Source organism: Marmota monax, unplaced genomic scaffold (assembly GCF_021218885.2).
Source record: "Marmota monax isolate L192 unplaced genomic scaffold, Marmota_monax_Labrador192_F-V1.1 WCK01_AAM20220418_F8-fsc00050, whole genome shotgun sequence".
NCBI lineage: Eukaryota > Metazoa > Chordata > Mammalia > Rodentia > Sciuridae > Marmota > Marmota monax.
In genome coordinates, this window is record NW_026694552.1 from 4377006 (window position 1) to 4395019 (window position 18014).

The 18014-nt window shown below is 34.1% G+C and overlaps 1 protein-coding gene across 5 annotated transcripts in view; it reads left to right on the forward strand.

The window, feature by feature from the left end:
• The window catches only part of Il1rapl2 (interleukin 1 receptor accessory protein like 2), a 1002166-nt gene that overhangs the window by 968751 nt on the left and 15401 nt on the right, over positions 1–18014 (forward strand). For all 5 annotated transcript variants that reach the window (XM_046420860.2, XM_046420861.2, XM_058571609.1 and 2 more), the window contains 2 exons: positions 4682–4827; positions 13554–13697. In XM_046420860.2, coding sequence (XP_046276816.1) covers positions 4682–4827; positions 13554–13697 — 290 coding nt within the window. The remainder of the gene's footprint in view (positions 1–4681; positions 4828–13553; positions 13698–18014) is intronic.

Below are 18014 nucleotides of genomic sequence, written 5' to 3' on the forward strand. Positions count from 1 at the left end.
TTTTCATCTCTCTTGTTCTATTACTTATCTATTAATGTATATTGTACAGTTTCTCCATCAGAGCCCTTAAAATTAATCATAGATTTTTTTTTATATTTTCAGTCTCTGATATATCTATAGGGGCTTTTGTCGCTTAATTTTGTTGCTTTTTTGCATGCTTTGCAATTTTGTTATTGTTGTTGTTGCCATTGTTCTTGTTGAAATCAGATAAAAATGTATTGGATTAAATAAACTGATATTAATAGGCCTTTAACGTGAGACTTTCTTTTTATCTGGCTAAGGGTTAGGCTATGTTTGCTGTTCATTATAGCTGCAAGTATCAAAGAATAAAATTTCCTCTGGTGTCCTAGTTTTTGTCTCCACTGTTTTGCTAGAAATGGTTTCTTAAACAGGGTCTGAGCTTTGCAATTATTTCAGCTAAAGTCGTTTGTTATCACATAGGAGTCTGATTGAGATGGTGGCAATCATTCCATAATTCTATGATGAAGTTTCATTCTTTTAATGAGCCTATCCCCCTGGACTGTTATCATCATAAATGTTTCTCAGGTTCCCTCCCTTTAGGTAACACGGGAAAGCTAGAGGGGCCTGAAGTTGGGTGTTTCGCTTTTCCCTGTTAGGTTAGGCCTTGGTAAATTTTAAATAGTTTAGGTTCTGATAAACTAGTTTCCCCTGAAGGCAGGTTTTTGAAAAGGAGAACAGAATGTTCTGGGCTCATTTTTTAAATGATTACCTTTTCCTTTCTACCTGCCTGAAGCATAAGGGGACCTTTATCTAATTTTCACCCTGAGAACTGGTTCTGCTCCTCTAGGCTCTAGGCAAAACTTATGAAAGTGTGAGGTCTCTAAGATTATGTACCATGGAGTTTTTAATTCTTAAGTTCAACCACAATGAGCCTCTAAAAATTAATCCATTTCATTTTTTTTTAAAAAAATTTGTCCTAACTTATGCATAAAAACATAAACATGGTACATATTAATGAAATACAATATGATGAGTCAGTACATGAACTCATTGCATTCGATTGTAATCTAAGTGTTTCTGCTGGTACTGGCACAAACTCTTGAGATTTTAATACAAGTACATAGTGGGCAGGAGTTTGTCCTGTGACTTCAATTACCTAATGAATCTAAGAAGAGTTGGTAATTTTCCATTAGTTCAATATATTTTTGTGTGAGGAAGGGAGTGACGATTTCCACACTCTAGTTAGAACAATTGGTTAAAAACTAATACTAGAAAGAGTATGGAAATTGTCACTCCCTTTCTCACATAGACACAATATCTTTATTTTGTTTTATTTATTTATTTGTTTTTATGTGATGCTGAGGATCTAACCCAGTGCCTCACACATGCTAGGCAAGTGCTCTGCCACTAAACTACAATCCCAGCCCCTAAACTTACTTTTGAAAGTAGCAATTTCTGTCCCCCCAAATTATTTTCCATTGTTCACTACTACAGTAAGTTGCTTTAAATATTAATTGTTGGACTATTTCATTGTCATATCATCCCCATGGATATATGCATGTGTCCAAAACTCACCAAACTGTGTCAAGTACATATGTGCAAATTTTTAGTATATCAATTATACCCTAAAGAAGCTGTTAAAAATAAATTCAAGGGCTGGTGCTGTAGCTCAGAGGCAGAACACTTGCTTAGCACATGCAAGGCACTGGGTTTGATCCTCAGCGTCACATAAAAATAAACAAATAAAATAAAGGCATTCTGTCCATCTGCAACTACAAAAATATTTTTAAAAAATAAAATAAATTCAAATGTATGTGGCTCATCCCTCCCCACCCTGTGTAAAGCCTTTTAATGATATATTTCTGAAGTCATTTGAAATACATCCCAGGATTCCCTCACTTGTATCCTCCATTCAACACCTATTTCTTTAGTGTTTCTCTTTCATGCATTTTGCAAAAAACATGCTCCTATCTTCTCTTATAGAAAACTCCCCACATTTCCTTTTGTCTACCCAGTTTCTCAAGTCTTTTCTAATTAATTTAGACAGTATCTTCCTCCTTTGAAATTCTTTTATAAGCATGACTGTATCACCCTGCTTTACTTCACTTTTCCTATGTTTTCAACTGTTTTACTTTTATCTACTCATTTGAATTTTAAAGCTTAATGGAGTCAGAGACCAGGATTTTTAAAGTTTACATTTCTCTTATACCAAATATCTCACCCATAGCTAGACACTTATTAGAAACTGACAAAGAATCATTAATGGATTGTTATATATCAATATTTGGTAGGAAATTATGACTGCTCTGCAGAGTGATTTGTAGACATAAACACCAACCTGCTATTTAATTCCAAAAAAGCAAGTCACCTCTAGGTTTTTAAGAGCTGATAATTAAGACACCTCATATATATTAATAGATGGACCAAGGATCATTTTTCAAATCCTCTCTCCAAATTCTTTCTGTAGCTTGTGAAGAGCTGTTTTTGGAAACTGCATTAGAAATGCAGAGGGAAAGGTTTGGTCGTGAGGAACAAGATCAGCTTTCGGCCCTGTGTTTGGCAGAGGTTGTGGCTGACTTCCCTGTGAAGCTTTAAATCAAACTGAATTTGTGGTGCCTAAGCAGCTTCTGGAACTACAGGAGGGTTATCCATTGTAGGTTATATAGAGCTAAAATAATTGAATATTGTGAGATTTATCAGTAGTAGGGAGGAAATGCAGGGAGCAAATCAATGTAAACCTGAAGATAGTAAATTCCCAGTTTTTCCTTGAGGAAAAAATAGAGAAAGGGGAAACTATAACTTTAGTTAGAAAGAAAAACACTTATCAGAAAGACTAACAGTAAAATGTACTTTCAAATATTCAGTTAAGATTTCAGCAGCTCAGAAGGCTAGACAGGAGGATCACAAGTTCAAGATCACCCTCATCATCATAGTGAGGCCCTAAGCAACTTAGTGAGACTCTGTCTCAAAAAAATCAGTTAAGAAAACCTTATACTCGCTTTATGTACAGTGACAGTACATAAATGTCATGGACAAGAGAAGACTTAATTGAACTACAAATGCTAGTATTCTAAACTCTCAGGCATGGACACTGTTGGAAAAAAACAGAAACAGAGTTAATTTTAAAAGCATGTCTACTATAAATAAAATTTGGGCTTAAGATTTCACTGGAGATTCTCAGAGTCTGGAAACTCTCTTCCACCAACCCTACTTTAAGCCCTTCCTTCTCTCAAAAGCCAGAAGATATTAAGCCAAGTCAACCCGAAATATCAATAAATATAAGTACAAATATTTTTGTAGAAGTCAAAATCTAAATAATCTACCTTCAGATAATGAAATGTTTATATTCAATAACATTCCTTTGCATTTGTAGAGTGCTATTTACTTTTCAAATCACTTTAACCCATTTCATTCTCACAACAAAATTAAGCGTATGAGTTTTTTTTTCTCCAACTTAAATATGAGTTAAATTAAAGCAAAATTTAGTTAATGATTTTTTTAAGGATCCAGCTTGAGTTTCAGTGAGAGGCCTGTATTTAGAACCCAGCTTTTTCCTGAGCACAATTGCCTTTTCCAACTTATGCACAGTACTGATAACTCAGGGTTCCTCCCTACACTCATATTCATATGTCCACAATGAAGATAAGAAAAATACATTCTACTGTCATGTGTAACTAAAGAGAACACATAAAAAATTAATAAATAAATAAAGGGCAAGACAGCACAAAACAACAACAAAAAAGAATTACTTTCAGTTCCCCATTTCATATGAAATATTTTATTCTTACAAATCTGTGTATGTAAGGACATGTACTAGAACCAAAATGCAGGATTGCCACAACTTTGTCACATGACTGGCTCCCTCTTTGGAAAAAGGCAGCAGAATAAAGAAAAGGCAGTAGGGTACCCAGTTTTATCTTGCTCAGGAGGTAATACATTGCTAGTAAGAATATAACCCTTCAATAATCAAAAGCTGCACCCCTGAAAAAAGAGTTCTGGAAAATCAACTTCTCTGCAAAGAATACCTATTCCTGGCTATTATACACCCTTTGCAACTTCATTTGAGAAAGCAAAAACCTGAATGTCACATAAAGCATGTTACTTCCTGTGAGTTGGCAAAACAGAAGGGTAATTGTGGAACATTGTCTGGAGGAATCAGGGCCAAGGTAGAGGTGGGATGAGCATCACTGGGGAGATTAGGGAGCCTGCCACATTAGTGCATTAAACAACAAGCAAGAGAAAAAGCTTCTCACTGATATTTGAAAATTGAAGGCAATTAAGCATCTTTGGTTTACTTTTCATATGGCAACCATTTTACTGCCTAAAACTCTGACCTCTAATAACAAAACCTATACTTCTAAAAATTTGTTTTTCCTTCATATCATAATATAAAAGTATCCAATTAGTTCTCATAAAATCAGTTTAGAATGTGGAAGCTAATGTTCCATCTTTTTTTGCCACACAAACCATGTTGGCTTCATTTATCATGCTAATATTTTGTATTACTGAGTTCCTCACTTTTCTTTCTTATTTGTCCTTCAGTCAAGATACACTTTTGTATTTTCTTATTTGAGGGTCCACATACACATACATCCAGGCAGAACTCTCTTGTGGCCATCAGAGACTTAGGATGGGAGGATTGTGTAACGATTTGTAGACTACATGGATGCTTTCTACCCAATACAAACTGATTAAAACAAGAATACTGTCTTTATTTCAGACTCCTCAAAGAGCATCTTGGAGAAAAAGAAGTTGAGTTGGCACTCATTTTTGATTCAGTGGTGGAGGCTGACCTGGCTAATTATACCTGCCATGTAGAAAACCGAAATGGACGGAAACACGCCAGTGTTCTTCTACGTAAAAAGGGTACTTATTTTTATAGCTATAACTATATTTTGTTTAGTCACAAATAGTTTAAAGTTGTATGTTTTCTGGCTTTATTGTATCATAGAGTATCAATTTCTGTTAATCATTTTGTGTCTTCAAGGAACAATATTTCTCATTTACATAAAATACCTATGATCTTCAGTATCACTAGGAAATAAATAAGTAAACTAAGCATTATTATATGTTAAATCAGTTGAGATGAAATGTACCTGATTATAATCATGTTACATTAAATGGAATCCACAGATTCATTCAATATTTTGTCTGTATTTCACCTTCATATATCTTATGTTATTTAAATATAATGATAGGAATTGTATGAAAAATTTGAAAACCATATGAAAAACTAAGTTGCTTGTTTATTTTCTGACTAAAACTTAAATAAAATAATTAATAGTGTCCTATAACCTTTCAATTATTAACATAAAGTTTATAAGCTATATTTTGTAATATAACCTGGTGTTAAGAGGCTTTTCATAGGTCAATATATTTCTAAATAATTTGGCATTTATAGAGATCCTTATCTAGAATCAGGTCTAGATTGGATAAAATGTTTATAAAGGACAAAGAAAAGAAACTCTAAATTTACAGACCTAGGAACAATCTCAGCAGCTAAAGAAGTTTCTAAATTGGCTCTTACCTTGCTATGACTCTTGATTACTGCAAGAGGCTAAATACTTTGTGTGTGCATCTGGCAAAAGTTTTGTAAATGTAGCAGAACAAATGTTCTCAATCAGTGTTCTTGTTGCCTAGGCTATGGAGCAAAAGAACAATTCAATCAGCAAGGTCACCATTTGTACATCCTGGCCAGGATGGAATTTCTATTTTCCAGCCAGCCTTAATTCTTGAGCATGACCAGAAGCTCTGGAAGAAAATGAGAAGTGTCATTATTCCAAGAATAATGCTTCTCTCTCTCTAGCACCATTTCTTAACTCTATTGTACTTGATTCTTTCTTAAAATAAAGGAGTACTTAAGTCTAATACAGAAAGTAAAGTCAGGAGATCCATGTTCAGCCATATGATTCAGTAGGATTTTTTTTGTCTGATTATGATTCCTGAATATCAGCTTTCTCATCTGTAAAATAGGGGTTATAATATCTACCTTCTTGAGTTACTTTGAGTTCAAATGATAATGATATAATGGATGTGAAACTTATTATGCCTAAATAATTTTTTATTATATGAAACTTGCATAATTCCCCCTATGTTCTCCTATGTATTAGGAATCCACTTAGTCCACCTACATGAAGGGCAGGCACTGACCATGTCCAGGTACCTTATAGCAAAGATCACTTCGTTCCTGTCCATTTCAGTCTTATTTCATGTTCAGAGATTCTCCAAGCCAGAGATGCTGCTGTACTTCTGTACCTTTAGCAATTTAGGCAGTATCTGGCCACTAATAGGTACCTTGAATATATTCTGGTCAAATAAATAATTAAAATTATATTTAGTCATTGAGGATTCATGTATAGCAAGCACCATGCTTATTGTGAAGAATAGACTGCTGAATAAAATAGATATCCCACAAGTCTTGTGGAGCTTGTAGTCTTTGTGGAGGTGAGAATGCAAAGAAAGCCATACATTAAATATTAAGAAAAAAATTCACAAAAGATATGTAGTGTTACAATTAGAAACCTCCAATTAAGAAAAATATTGAGGGTACTATAATTTAGCCAGTGGAGACAGGCATAGTCTTATATTAGTTTTCAAATAAAGTCATCACTCTTTAATAAGTAAAACAACAAACAACAATCCATAAAATTTCTAGAAATCTGGTTCTGTCAAATAAGACACTCTGTAAAACTCTGCTACCTCCTATAGTTTCTACAAGTAAACCTATCTAAAATTATGAATAATTGATGATATCAATTCTCATCCTTCTAGTATTTAAATATTGGGGTTCCCAGGTTTCAGGTCTCCTTGCTCATTGGCCAGGTAATTTCATTCAGCCTCCATCATGTTTTTGCTTACCATATATGATGAAAACTCCAATATTTATATCACTAGCCAGGATTTCTCACCTGAACCCCAAACTTGTATATCAATTTGTCTGCTCAACAATGCCATTTTGAGATCTAGTATCCATATCAAATTTTGCTTTCCCCAAACAAGATTTCCAATTTCTCCCCTCTACAAATCTCGTCCTTCAGTCTCCTTCTTTATCTCCATCACCATCCTTCTGGTTGCTCAGGCCAAAATTTGTGAAGTCATTCTTCACTTTACCTTTTCTCTACCCACATCCTGTATTGAGCACATCAAAAAATCCCATGTCTCTACTTTCAAAGCCTATCCAGAATCTGATCACTTCCATCACTGCCCCCACTGTATTCTGATGGACCAGCACAAATTGAATGAAATCCCAAACCTGAACTATGACCTATAAGGCACTTCACAATCTACTTATTTTTCCTCTTACTTTCTACAACACTCTGTCTTAATCATCATACACACTAGCCCCCTTTCTATTTCTCATGCTCATTAAGTACAGTCCCACCTCAAATACTTTACACAGGCTATTTCCTCTTCCAGAAACACTCTTTCCTCAGCTATCTCCATGACTCACTCCCTTATTTCACACAGTTGTCTTCTTATATATTACCTACTCATTAGGTCTTCCCTGGCAACCATTTATGAAATATAATTAGCTTAATTTTACTTTTTCTCTAACTTGCCTGATTTCTTTTTATTGTTTTCATTATATTTGATATTATAATTACATATTTATTGGCTTCTTTTCTTCTTCCCCTGCTACAAATAAATAGCATGAGAACAGGGACTTTATCAGCCTTATTTATCATTTTACCCCTAGTATATAAAACACAATAAGTGCTCAAAAATATTTGTTGGATGAAAACTCTCCTCACAGAGGACCAGGACAGTGGGGGTAAGAGAAAGATAAAAGGATTAATACAGAGAAAATTTGATCTGTGCTCTTGTCTTAACTACTGTCTTCCCTGGTTTACCAAAATACATGTTTTCCTTTCAAAAATTTTTACTTTCCAAGTTTTTATTCTCTTATTTTTGTGTGTGTAGTGTTAGGGATTAATCCTAGGAGCATTCTACCTCTGAGCTATAGCTCCAGCCCCCTTTTGTTTATTTGTTTGTTTTGAGAAGGATGTTCCTAAATTGGCCATCCTGGCTTGATATTTGCAATCCTCCTACCTCAGTCTCCTGTGCCACTGGGATTACACTTGTGTCCCACTATGTCCACCTATACTTTCCATGTTTCGTATTGAAAACTCAAAGTCCTCGGGGACTAGGCAGTTAGAGAATGTTTTTTAAACAGCCAGATTAAAAAAAAAACATAGATTAAAGAAAACATCTCTTGCTTTAAAGAGGGAAACCATTATTTTGTTCTAGAAGATTTTTACCATGCTTACTAGAATGTGGGTTCATGTATATGAGAGCTTGAAAGTTTTCAAGAAGCTGAAAGGCTGATTATGAAACATTTTCATTTTTAAATATTAATATTCATTTTTTGAAACATTGTGAACTCCAACAAAACAATTTTTCACTCACAGTACACCAGTTTACCCTCTCCATTCTAGGTAACATTTATTTTTTTTTTCACTTTTTCATCCTTGCAAAAGGATGCAGTTAATCTTTTCTCATTTCATCTTATTAGCAGCTCTCAAAAATATGGTAGAACCCCAAAGAAGAGCAAAAATACATATGATTCTACCCTAATTATTTTAGTCAGACCAAAGTTTTGGTTGTCTTGAGAAACTTCAGACATATCCTTTGGAGTTACATCTTTTTGGTTTTATCTCAGCATAGACTGACCTTGTTGACTATAGATTTTCTAACTAGAATATGAATATGGCTTTTCATGGAACAATAACTTCTTAATGATCTGTAAGTCAAACATCTTAAATTTTCTAAGTGATCAAGAAGAAAAGTGATTGATCCATTCATAAACTAAAAAAGGCCTTTTGTAAAATGAAAACTCATGTCCAACGTACCCAATTAACAGGGTCAGATTTTGTAAAAAAAAAAACAAGATGCCCTTAACCTATGCATCTTTAACCTACACTTACCACTGTCTTATTCTTAGATGAAACATTAGTCAGTAAGTACAACTAAATTTCGGTACAAGGTCTGTCCTAAATGTTTTTCTTTTTGGTATGCCAAGACTCTGAACTTAAGCTAAAGAAATTCTCATAATTATTCCTCATTCTCTGCAAAGAAAAAAAAAGATCTTTACCACAAAACAGAGATGTATCACTGAATACCTCTTTTCATTTCAATCTTCTTGTTATGCCCTAACTCTTCAAAGTATACAGAAAGTTTTCTTAGTGTATTCAGGTTGCCATAAAATTTACCTAAGATCAAGTAATTTATAAAGAACAGAAACTTTATTTCCCACAGCTCTGAAGGCTGTAATGTCCAAAATTAAGGCACTGTTAGATTCATGTGTGGTAAGGATCCAGTCATCTTTTTTATATAAGAGAATATCAGAATGGCCTTTACCACCCATATTTCTGCCAATGTTCAAACCAACACCACTTAGGTAATATCTAAGAATATTGAGGATTTCCCTACAGAACTATTATTCTAAGCCCTCCCCCAAATCTCTCAAGGCTCCTTTCATAGCAATGGACCTCAAAACTCTATCCATTACCCAAAAGTACTTCCACATTTTAGGTATTTGTTACAGTAGCTTCCTACTTCTCAGTACCAATTTCTGACTTAGTTCATTTGATTGCTATAGCAAAATGCGTTAGATTGAGTAATATATAAATAACCAAATGTATTGCTTGTAATTCTGGAGGCTGGGCTATTCAAAATCAAGGTATCAGCATATCTGGTGTCTGGCAAGGACCCTTTCCTCAGAGATGGTGCATTTTATGTGTACTCACATGGCAAAAGAGGTAAACAAGTTCCCTCAGACTTCCTTTATTTTTTTAACATTTTTGTAGTTGTAGATGGACAGAATGTCTTTATTTTATTTGTTTTATTTTTAATGTGGTGCTAAGTATCGAACCTAGTGCCTCACACATGCTAGGTAAGTGCTCTGCCACTGAGCCTCAACCCCAGACCTCCTTTATAAGAGCACTAATCCCACTCATAAAAGTGGAGCCCTCATGACCTAATCGCCTCCCAAGGGCCCCATATTTTATTGCTATAACTTTGGGGGTTGGGTTTAAACATATGAATTTAGAGAGGACAAGAACATTCACATAACAGAAAAAGTCCTCAGGTTAGGATCTCCTAACCTGCCTCCCAAATTATAAGTCAGAAGAGCAAGTTCAAACATTCCCAGCCCTCTTTCTCTCCGGTCTATTGGCTTCAGGTGCTATTTGTTCCATTCTGTAGTATCTGATGTTTGTATTCATGGTAAAGAAATAGCTAGGTTCAAAGTAAGAAAATTTTAAAAACTATACTTGTACTTTGGGTGCTTAGAAAAAGTTACAATCCCATCCCATAAATATTTGCTGTTCTAACTACAGCTATCCTCATGAACAGTATACAAGTACAGCCCAAATAAAATGACTTTCAGCTTCGAAGTCAGGGAATGTCCCTAGAAATATAGCTCCTGCTGAGATACAAAATGGCAATTGAAAACAGAAGACAAAAGAAAAGCCAAGTGTTATTTGGGTGATGGCAATTCTCCCCTCTGATTATAGGATAGATGTTTCCCTTTTGATGTGACTGCCTGATCAAAGAATACAGGTTGAGTCTCGGAGCCTAGGTCCACAGTTTTCAACTTAAACACCCATCATTATGTAATACTTTTCAAAGACTTTTTCTTGTAAAATGGACTCCAAGATCACAAAGGTACTTTTCACACCATAGTTTTCTTCCATAAATTTACTGCTGAATAAAGTGTCTGCTTCTTGGGAGCACAAATTGTTTCTGCTGCTGAATTTTCCCATCTACCTAATATAAATTCTACTCTGTAAATAACATAGAAATTGATGGTAAAATCTCCATTAAGTGACTTTGAAAACAGTTAAAGCTGTTCTGACCAGAGAGAAAAATGTGAGGGGGGCGGGCGGTTGTAGGAGAAAGAGGGGGGAAAGAGAATAGCATTTATATCATAAAATAAACATAACAGGATAAAAACATTTTGGATTAAGTCAATTAATGCCCTAAAATGAAAGAGAAACTGATTTTCAGAGTAACAAAAAATTGTATTGCTTTCAACATAACACTGGCTATTAATTATTCATAATTGATGTAAGACAGTAAGAAAACAAAGATTGGTGATTTGCATCTCTACAGAGGTCTCTTTGAGCAAGCTTAGAGGTAGGCGGTGTAGAGGAGAAGAAGCAGAGCTAATTTGTGGTGGGAATTATTTTTTCAAATTAAAATTTGCTTAATATCCAAAATGAACTCCTCTTGCAATAGATTCCAATTTTCTATCACTGCTCATTACATGTCCCCTCATAATATTCCTAATTGATATAGTTTGTACATCATACCAGTCCCACTCTCTTCCTTTCTTCATTCTTCTCTCTCACTCCTTGCTCAAAAAAAGGTGACCTTTGTGATTTTTATATTTCCACTCCATGATTTTCCTTATTGGCTGGCCACCATCATCTCCTCTCTCACTCCACTTCCTTTACAAGACTACATTCCCTTTCTCCCCACAAAACCTAACATATTTTTCATAAAATGGACTCCAGGTATCCCATCCTTTCTCCCCTGCTACAGCTACAAGATTCTGTGGTACCTGCCCCCATTGATGTTTCTGAGAGCTACCCAGTTCTTTCATTCTGTCTGATAAATTGTAGTTTATCTTTTCACCTTGGAACTAAAAGGTCAAAAGAAGTCAAAATTCACAAGTCACATGATATTCAGGAAGTACTACCAACAGTCTATGGAAAAATAGGTAGTATTTCTGTGCTTTCATTCAGAATAGAGCATGTAAAGCTGTGGTATAATAAAACTTCAATTTGAAGTTAGGAGACCTTAGCTCATGTCCTATATTGGCCACTTCTTTTAGGTACATGACCTTGGATAAGTGACTTATACTACCATTTCAAATTCTTCATCTACAGGTTTGAATATTTTTTTGTGCTGTAGGATTATTTACATAGTAGATAATAGACTGGATAAATTTTTTATCTATAAAGTAGTATATTCCCTGTATATGCTATATGCTTTTCTTTTTACAAAGTATAACATGGTAAATCAATCTTAATTGATATATTGGTCCTGATTAATTTTTCTTAAGCAATGATCATATGAAAAGACAAGGAGATTCACAGAGAAATATTGACTATCTGATTTTCAAGAGTGACATATTGACATGGCCAGTAATTTAATTTTGACAGTGCTCCAGAATTGATCCATCCAGAGAGACTCACCAATGCCAATGAAACTCAAAAACAACTGATGTATAGACCAGAATGTCATTCCCTTTCCCAGTTTCTCATTACTTGGAGAGCTAAATTTGTAATAAAATAGCCACTTGGTAATTATGAATTAGATTAAAAGGAGGTCAGATAATCTTTAAGCAATTTCATTGAATTATGATGAGACCACTAAATGTTCTTGTCCTCAGTTAAAATATATTTCTGCTCTCATATCTCTCAGATTTAGCATTTCTTCTCTTTACAGTGCTGAACTCACATTCTAAATTCTCTGTTGATTTTCCATTTCCCTAAATTCCATGGTAGCATTCCCTCTTTTGATGATACATTCTTTAGATTTGTTAATATCACTAACTAATCTATGGGTAATTCACTGTTCCCTGATCCAGGGAGACATTCTGTTTCCTTCTATTATGTGTTGATTTGATTATGCCATCTAGGGATGCCCACTGGAGCAGCCTAATACAGGTGTAACCTGGTGTTAGTCAAAGAGGCTAAGTGATTAGCTAGTATTTCTCATTCTCTTTTAATTCCACAGTGCGTATTATATCATATATATATATATATATATATATATATATATATATATATTATGGTCATTTATTCAAATAAGTAGGGGAAATGGGTAAGCTAATTTCCTCTGCTTACCTTGTATTAGATTATGCTCTACTGGGGTTAAGTGAAACAGATTAATATTTCAACCTTATTAGATTTTATTTGATTCCGAAAGTAATTTTATGAGGTTGTTCTCCTTCAGAAGAATAGGACCTGTGGCCTGAGAAGTTCAAGATGGCAATCTTGCTAAGCCAATGAGATAATTTAGCAAAAACAAGAAAACATAGGCCCTGAAACCAGAACAACACAGCTTTAACAGTTCCCTGAAATACAGTTAAAGCAATAGTATATATATGAAAACAATATAAATTGGGAGTGACTATTTCATTTTAGATAGACTTGTGACCTTTAATAGCAAATCAGAAAGAAATAGGAAAGACAGGGGAATAGTTCTGACCTAAAATTCCTATGTAAATATATGAATGTACCACAGTGAATCTCACATCATGTACAACCACAAGACTGAGATCCTAATTAGAATAAGATGTACTCCATGTTTGTATAAATGAGTTAAATTATACTTGACTGCCATGTATAACTAAAAATAAAAAATAAAAATAAATAAAATAAAAACAAATCAAATTTTTAGAAAATAATTAATTTTACAAAGATTTGACTCATACAGATATATCAAGAGCAAAGCATTAAGCAAGAATATTTTTGAAAGAAAATACAAAGGGGTAGTAAATTTTACACACAAACTAGAAATCTGGGAAAATCCCAAGTATCCCTGGTTTAATTACCTTTTCCTGTTGATTCTGTTTGCTTCAGATTTAATCTACAAAATTGAGCTTGCAGGGGGCTTGGGAGCAATCTTCCTCCTCTTTATACTGCTGGTGATCATCTACAAATGCTACAACATTGAACTGATGCTCTTCTATAGACAGCATTTTGGAGGTGATGAAACTACTGATGGTAAGTTGTCTCCTGTTGTTCAATTAAAATATTTATTTATAATTATGTAAAAGAATATCCCTATTCTTTTTTTGGAGGGTGCACCAGAGGTTGAACCCAGGGTCACTTAACTTCACCCCCCAGCCCTTTTTATTGTTTATTTTGAGACAGGGTCTCACTAAATTGGTTAGGGCCTCTGTAAATTGCTGATGCTGGCTTTGAACTTGCAATCCTCTTGCCTCAGTTTCCCTAGTCATTGGGATACAGGCCTGAGCTACTGCACCTGGCAAGAATATCCCTATTCTTTAGAAATATGAACTGAAATATTTAGATGTAAAAGGCCATGATATATGCAACTTACCCTCAAATAATTTAGAAAAACAATTTATCTGTCAAGAAAGAGAAAAGAGGAGAAAATATTAGTAGGTGAATCTAGGTAAAGGATATATGTATTTTTTGAAATAATTTTATTTTTGCAGTGCTTTGTTTGAAATAATTTCCAGAAAAGTTTAATAAGAAGGCATTATTTGGTTAGGAAATAAAATTATTTCTGTTAATGCCTTTTCCCTTAGTAAGAAATAAATTAAGAATAAATTCTGTGTTTTAATCCCAGCTATCTGGGAGGCTAAGGCAAGAGGATCATAAGTTCAAGGCTAGGATGGGCAAGTTAGCATGACCATGTCTCAAACTAAAATAAAAAGAGCTGAGGATGTAGCACAGTGGTAGAGCATGCTTAGTATGTACAAAGCCCTGGCTTTGATCCCTAAAAACTCAAAAAATTTAAAAAAATCAATTCCATGTTTTTGTCTAGAAAATTCACATGTATGTACAGATCATTTTTAACCATTGCTGCCACGCAGAAAACAAACATGGAGCTGGGGTCATGGCTCAGTGGTACAGTGCTCATCTCATATGTGTAAGGCACTGGGTTTGATCCTCAGCACTTCATAAAAATTAATAAAATAAAATTATTTTTAATTTTTTTAAAAGAAAATAAACATGCAAGAAACAGATTAAAATCTACAGAAATACATTTTACACTTCAAAGTACATGAATGTACATATTTTGAATGCTTGTAGCACTATTCTCAAAGGTGACTCAAAGGATAAAAATTTAGACTGTGTGTTATACTTTTCTATTTGCTTTTCATGACTTTTGGAAATCTTTTTTATGATGTATCAACAAAGAATTGTACTGAGCCTTATGTCTTTGGACAACCAAACAATGTTTCAGTTTTTTTCAAGAGAACAAATTACCATGTTTTCAATCAACACCAATAAGAAATCATGACATATTGCTTCTTATAAAGCCTTCACCCCTACAGACTACTGTGAGCCTTGTAAACGTGTAAAAATGCCTTAGGTAAGCCTACATTTTTATTTTTATTATTTATTTTATTTTATTTTATTTTTTGGTACTGGGGATTGAGCCTACAGAAACATTACCACTTAGCTACATCCCCACATCACCAGCCCCATTAATTTTATTTTATTTTATAGGGTCTCACTAAGTAACTTATGGCCTCTTTAAATTGCTGAGGCTGGCCTCAAACTTGTGATCCTCCTGTTTTAGCCTCTGGAGTCATTGGGATTATAGGATTACAGGCATGCACCATTGTTCCTGACCCACATTTTTTGAAAAATTACAATTTGCAAATCATTATTAAAAGGCAGTTTAAAACTGAATTTTTGTCATACTGAAATCAAGAGAGAAATTTTGCTTGTGGTTTTTTTCCCCCTTCTTTGGGTTAATGGTCTTAACAAAAATGGTCTTACAGAAAAGAAGAGGAGTTCATGATTTTGTTTTTTGTTATAGTGATAGGTGTAACACCAAAATTTTGAAGATCTTTGATTTGGGTCTTATTGTTAATATTAAACGGCTATATGTGCGAGTCTTAATTGACTTTCATATTTTCACAGTAAATTAGAGAAATGCTCCTTGATGAGTAAATATGCATGCTCATTTATTTCCAAGCTGTGTATTTACATAATTATACTAGCCTGTTTAAAAGTACTACACACTCCTCTATATGTGTAATAAGAATTGTAATGCAAAAAAATCAAAATTAATAAAAAATAAAAGTATTACACACTCTTATTCAGACGTACCTTCAAAATGAGAAATTCGAACTTGTTTTATTCATTGTTATACAGTACACATGAAAATGTGGTCAATTACCCTCTGCTCTTTTATACAGTAATTCATATTGAAAAATCTGACGTCTTACCTGTTCATGTAAAATAACTAGATGAAATATGCTACTAAGGAAAATGTCACTGGTTCCCAGATGAACAAGTGGCTAAACTATCCATTTGGGAAGGTAAAAGATGAACATCTTTTATCATCTCTGTAAGAAATGATACAATTTATTGGGTTAATTTACAATAATTTTCATCACACATACCCAATAATCCAAAGTAACTGATTATTTGGAGTATGCAAATTAATATTAAGTCCGTGCTAATATCATTGGATTATCAGGGATCAAATATTTCATTTTACATCTTTATTACCAATTATTTGGCCCATGTGATTCAAGACTGCAGTAATAAAGATAATTTTATTTAGAAAATTGTATATATTGATACAAAACCCATTGCATGGGGGAAATGCAGTATGGTAGGAGGGTATTTTAAGGGTATTCATTAGGAAAAAAATTAAAATATTTTTAAAATATTCCAGTTAGCTATTACAGAGATTTTGGATTCAAAATCTCTGTGATAGCAAAATGGAATACTTTAAAGTCAGCAGATGTGCCGTAAGGATTAATATATGAATTTTCACCTCCTTTTACAAATATCCAGTTGAATGATGCCAAATGTCAGACAGATAGGATACCAACATTTTCATTGCTTCATTTAAATATCTGGAATCTCATAAATTTTACCTGCATATCTTTTCTTCATGTTTTTTCTTTGACCTTTTTATAGTGGCATTTCCTGCAAGTTATGATAAATATACTCTGTTTTATGAAATAAATAAATACTTTTCTAGGAAAAATATACTTTGTTTTATAAAATAAAATCCATTCAACAAACTTTGACTTCTTAATTATTTTTAATTGAATTCACTTCATTTCAACCCACAAAAACAGATTGTTTTATTTCTTTGATCTTTCAATTTTTTGGTCATTAAATATTTAATAAATGTCTACTGTGTGGCAAGTGCTGTGCATGTTGCATTTTCTTATATTCTTCCTCATGATCAGAACATCATACACACATGTGTACTATAGTAGGAACCAAGTATCTAATAATCACCAAAGTTACACAGTCTTTTCAGTTTAGAAGTTAAGGGTTAGAACAGTATTCAGCACAGATGCGGAAGAACTGGGCTGTAAACAGAAATGACTACCTGGTGATGAACAAGATTAAAATTAGACTTAAAAACAAGGAAGGAAAGGTGTGACAACAAGAACATTCTTCCATAAATAGTTTGGTTGTCTTCTTCATAACTACTCTTTTCACTAGAACAGCATGCCTATGATGACCACTGTGCCAGTCCTCTTCCTTCTATTGCAATCTCTGCATTGTGCTCTATTTTCTGGTTCCTCAGATGAGTTTAGTTAGCATGATTTAGCACATAAGAAGGCTCATTAGTGTTGCTTAGAAAACCAGTGTCCCTGAACTGCCTTTCAATTTTAAGACAATTTTCAGGCCTTGCTGTTAACCTTATTCACATCATGTTGTTGCTTTTGCTCTACCCATGTTGCACCTCTTTGTGAGAAACAGCTGTGGCTATTCATGAGATTTTCTTGGCTGTCTACATAAAGCTGAAGTGCATTTTTTAAGCTGTGGCATCTGCGTCATTCCTGGATCACTACTTGGCATCCTAGAGTTTCTGGGACATCTGACATGGTGGCTTTGAGAGCTCTCTTCCTGCTCTGGCCAACCACCATAAGCTCTTCACCTTTAGTTCATCTTAAAGGGACAGGACTGAAATGAGAAGCAAATGTTCTCAAATGAGTGATGTGCTTCTAGAATGCTAAGTAAAATTTATTATCCAGATGTTTTGGGTGTTAACATGTCAAAGGGATCCACGTTCTTTGTCATAATTAATTTTGGATACACAAATATAGAAATACTTTTCTAGGAAAAAGTCTTTGCAGCACTGGACTGTAGTATTCAGAATACAGACAGAGTAAGTAAGGATAGGACCAGAAATTTTGAGTTTATTTAGGCATATTTGGAGGGCTATAGCCATAGTCAGGACTAGCATTGGAATAACAATCTAGAAGGTCTGATGAGATGAGTGATAGAGTCAGGTAGCCATTGCATGTGGCTAGCTCATAGTGCATCTTCAACAAATCATTGTTGAATGAATTAATATGCACTTTA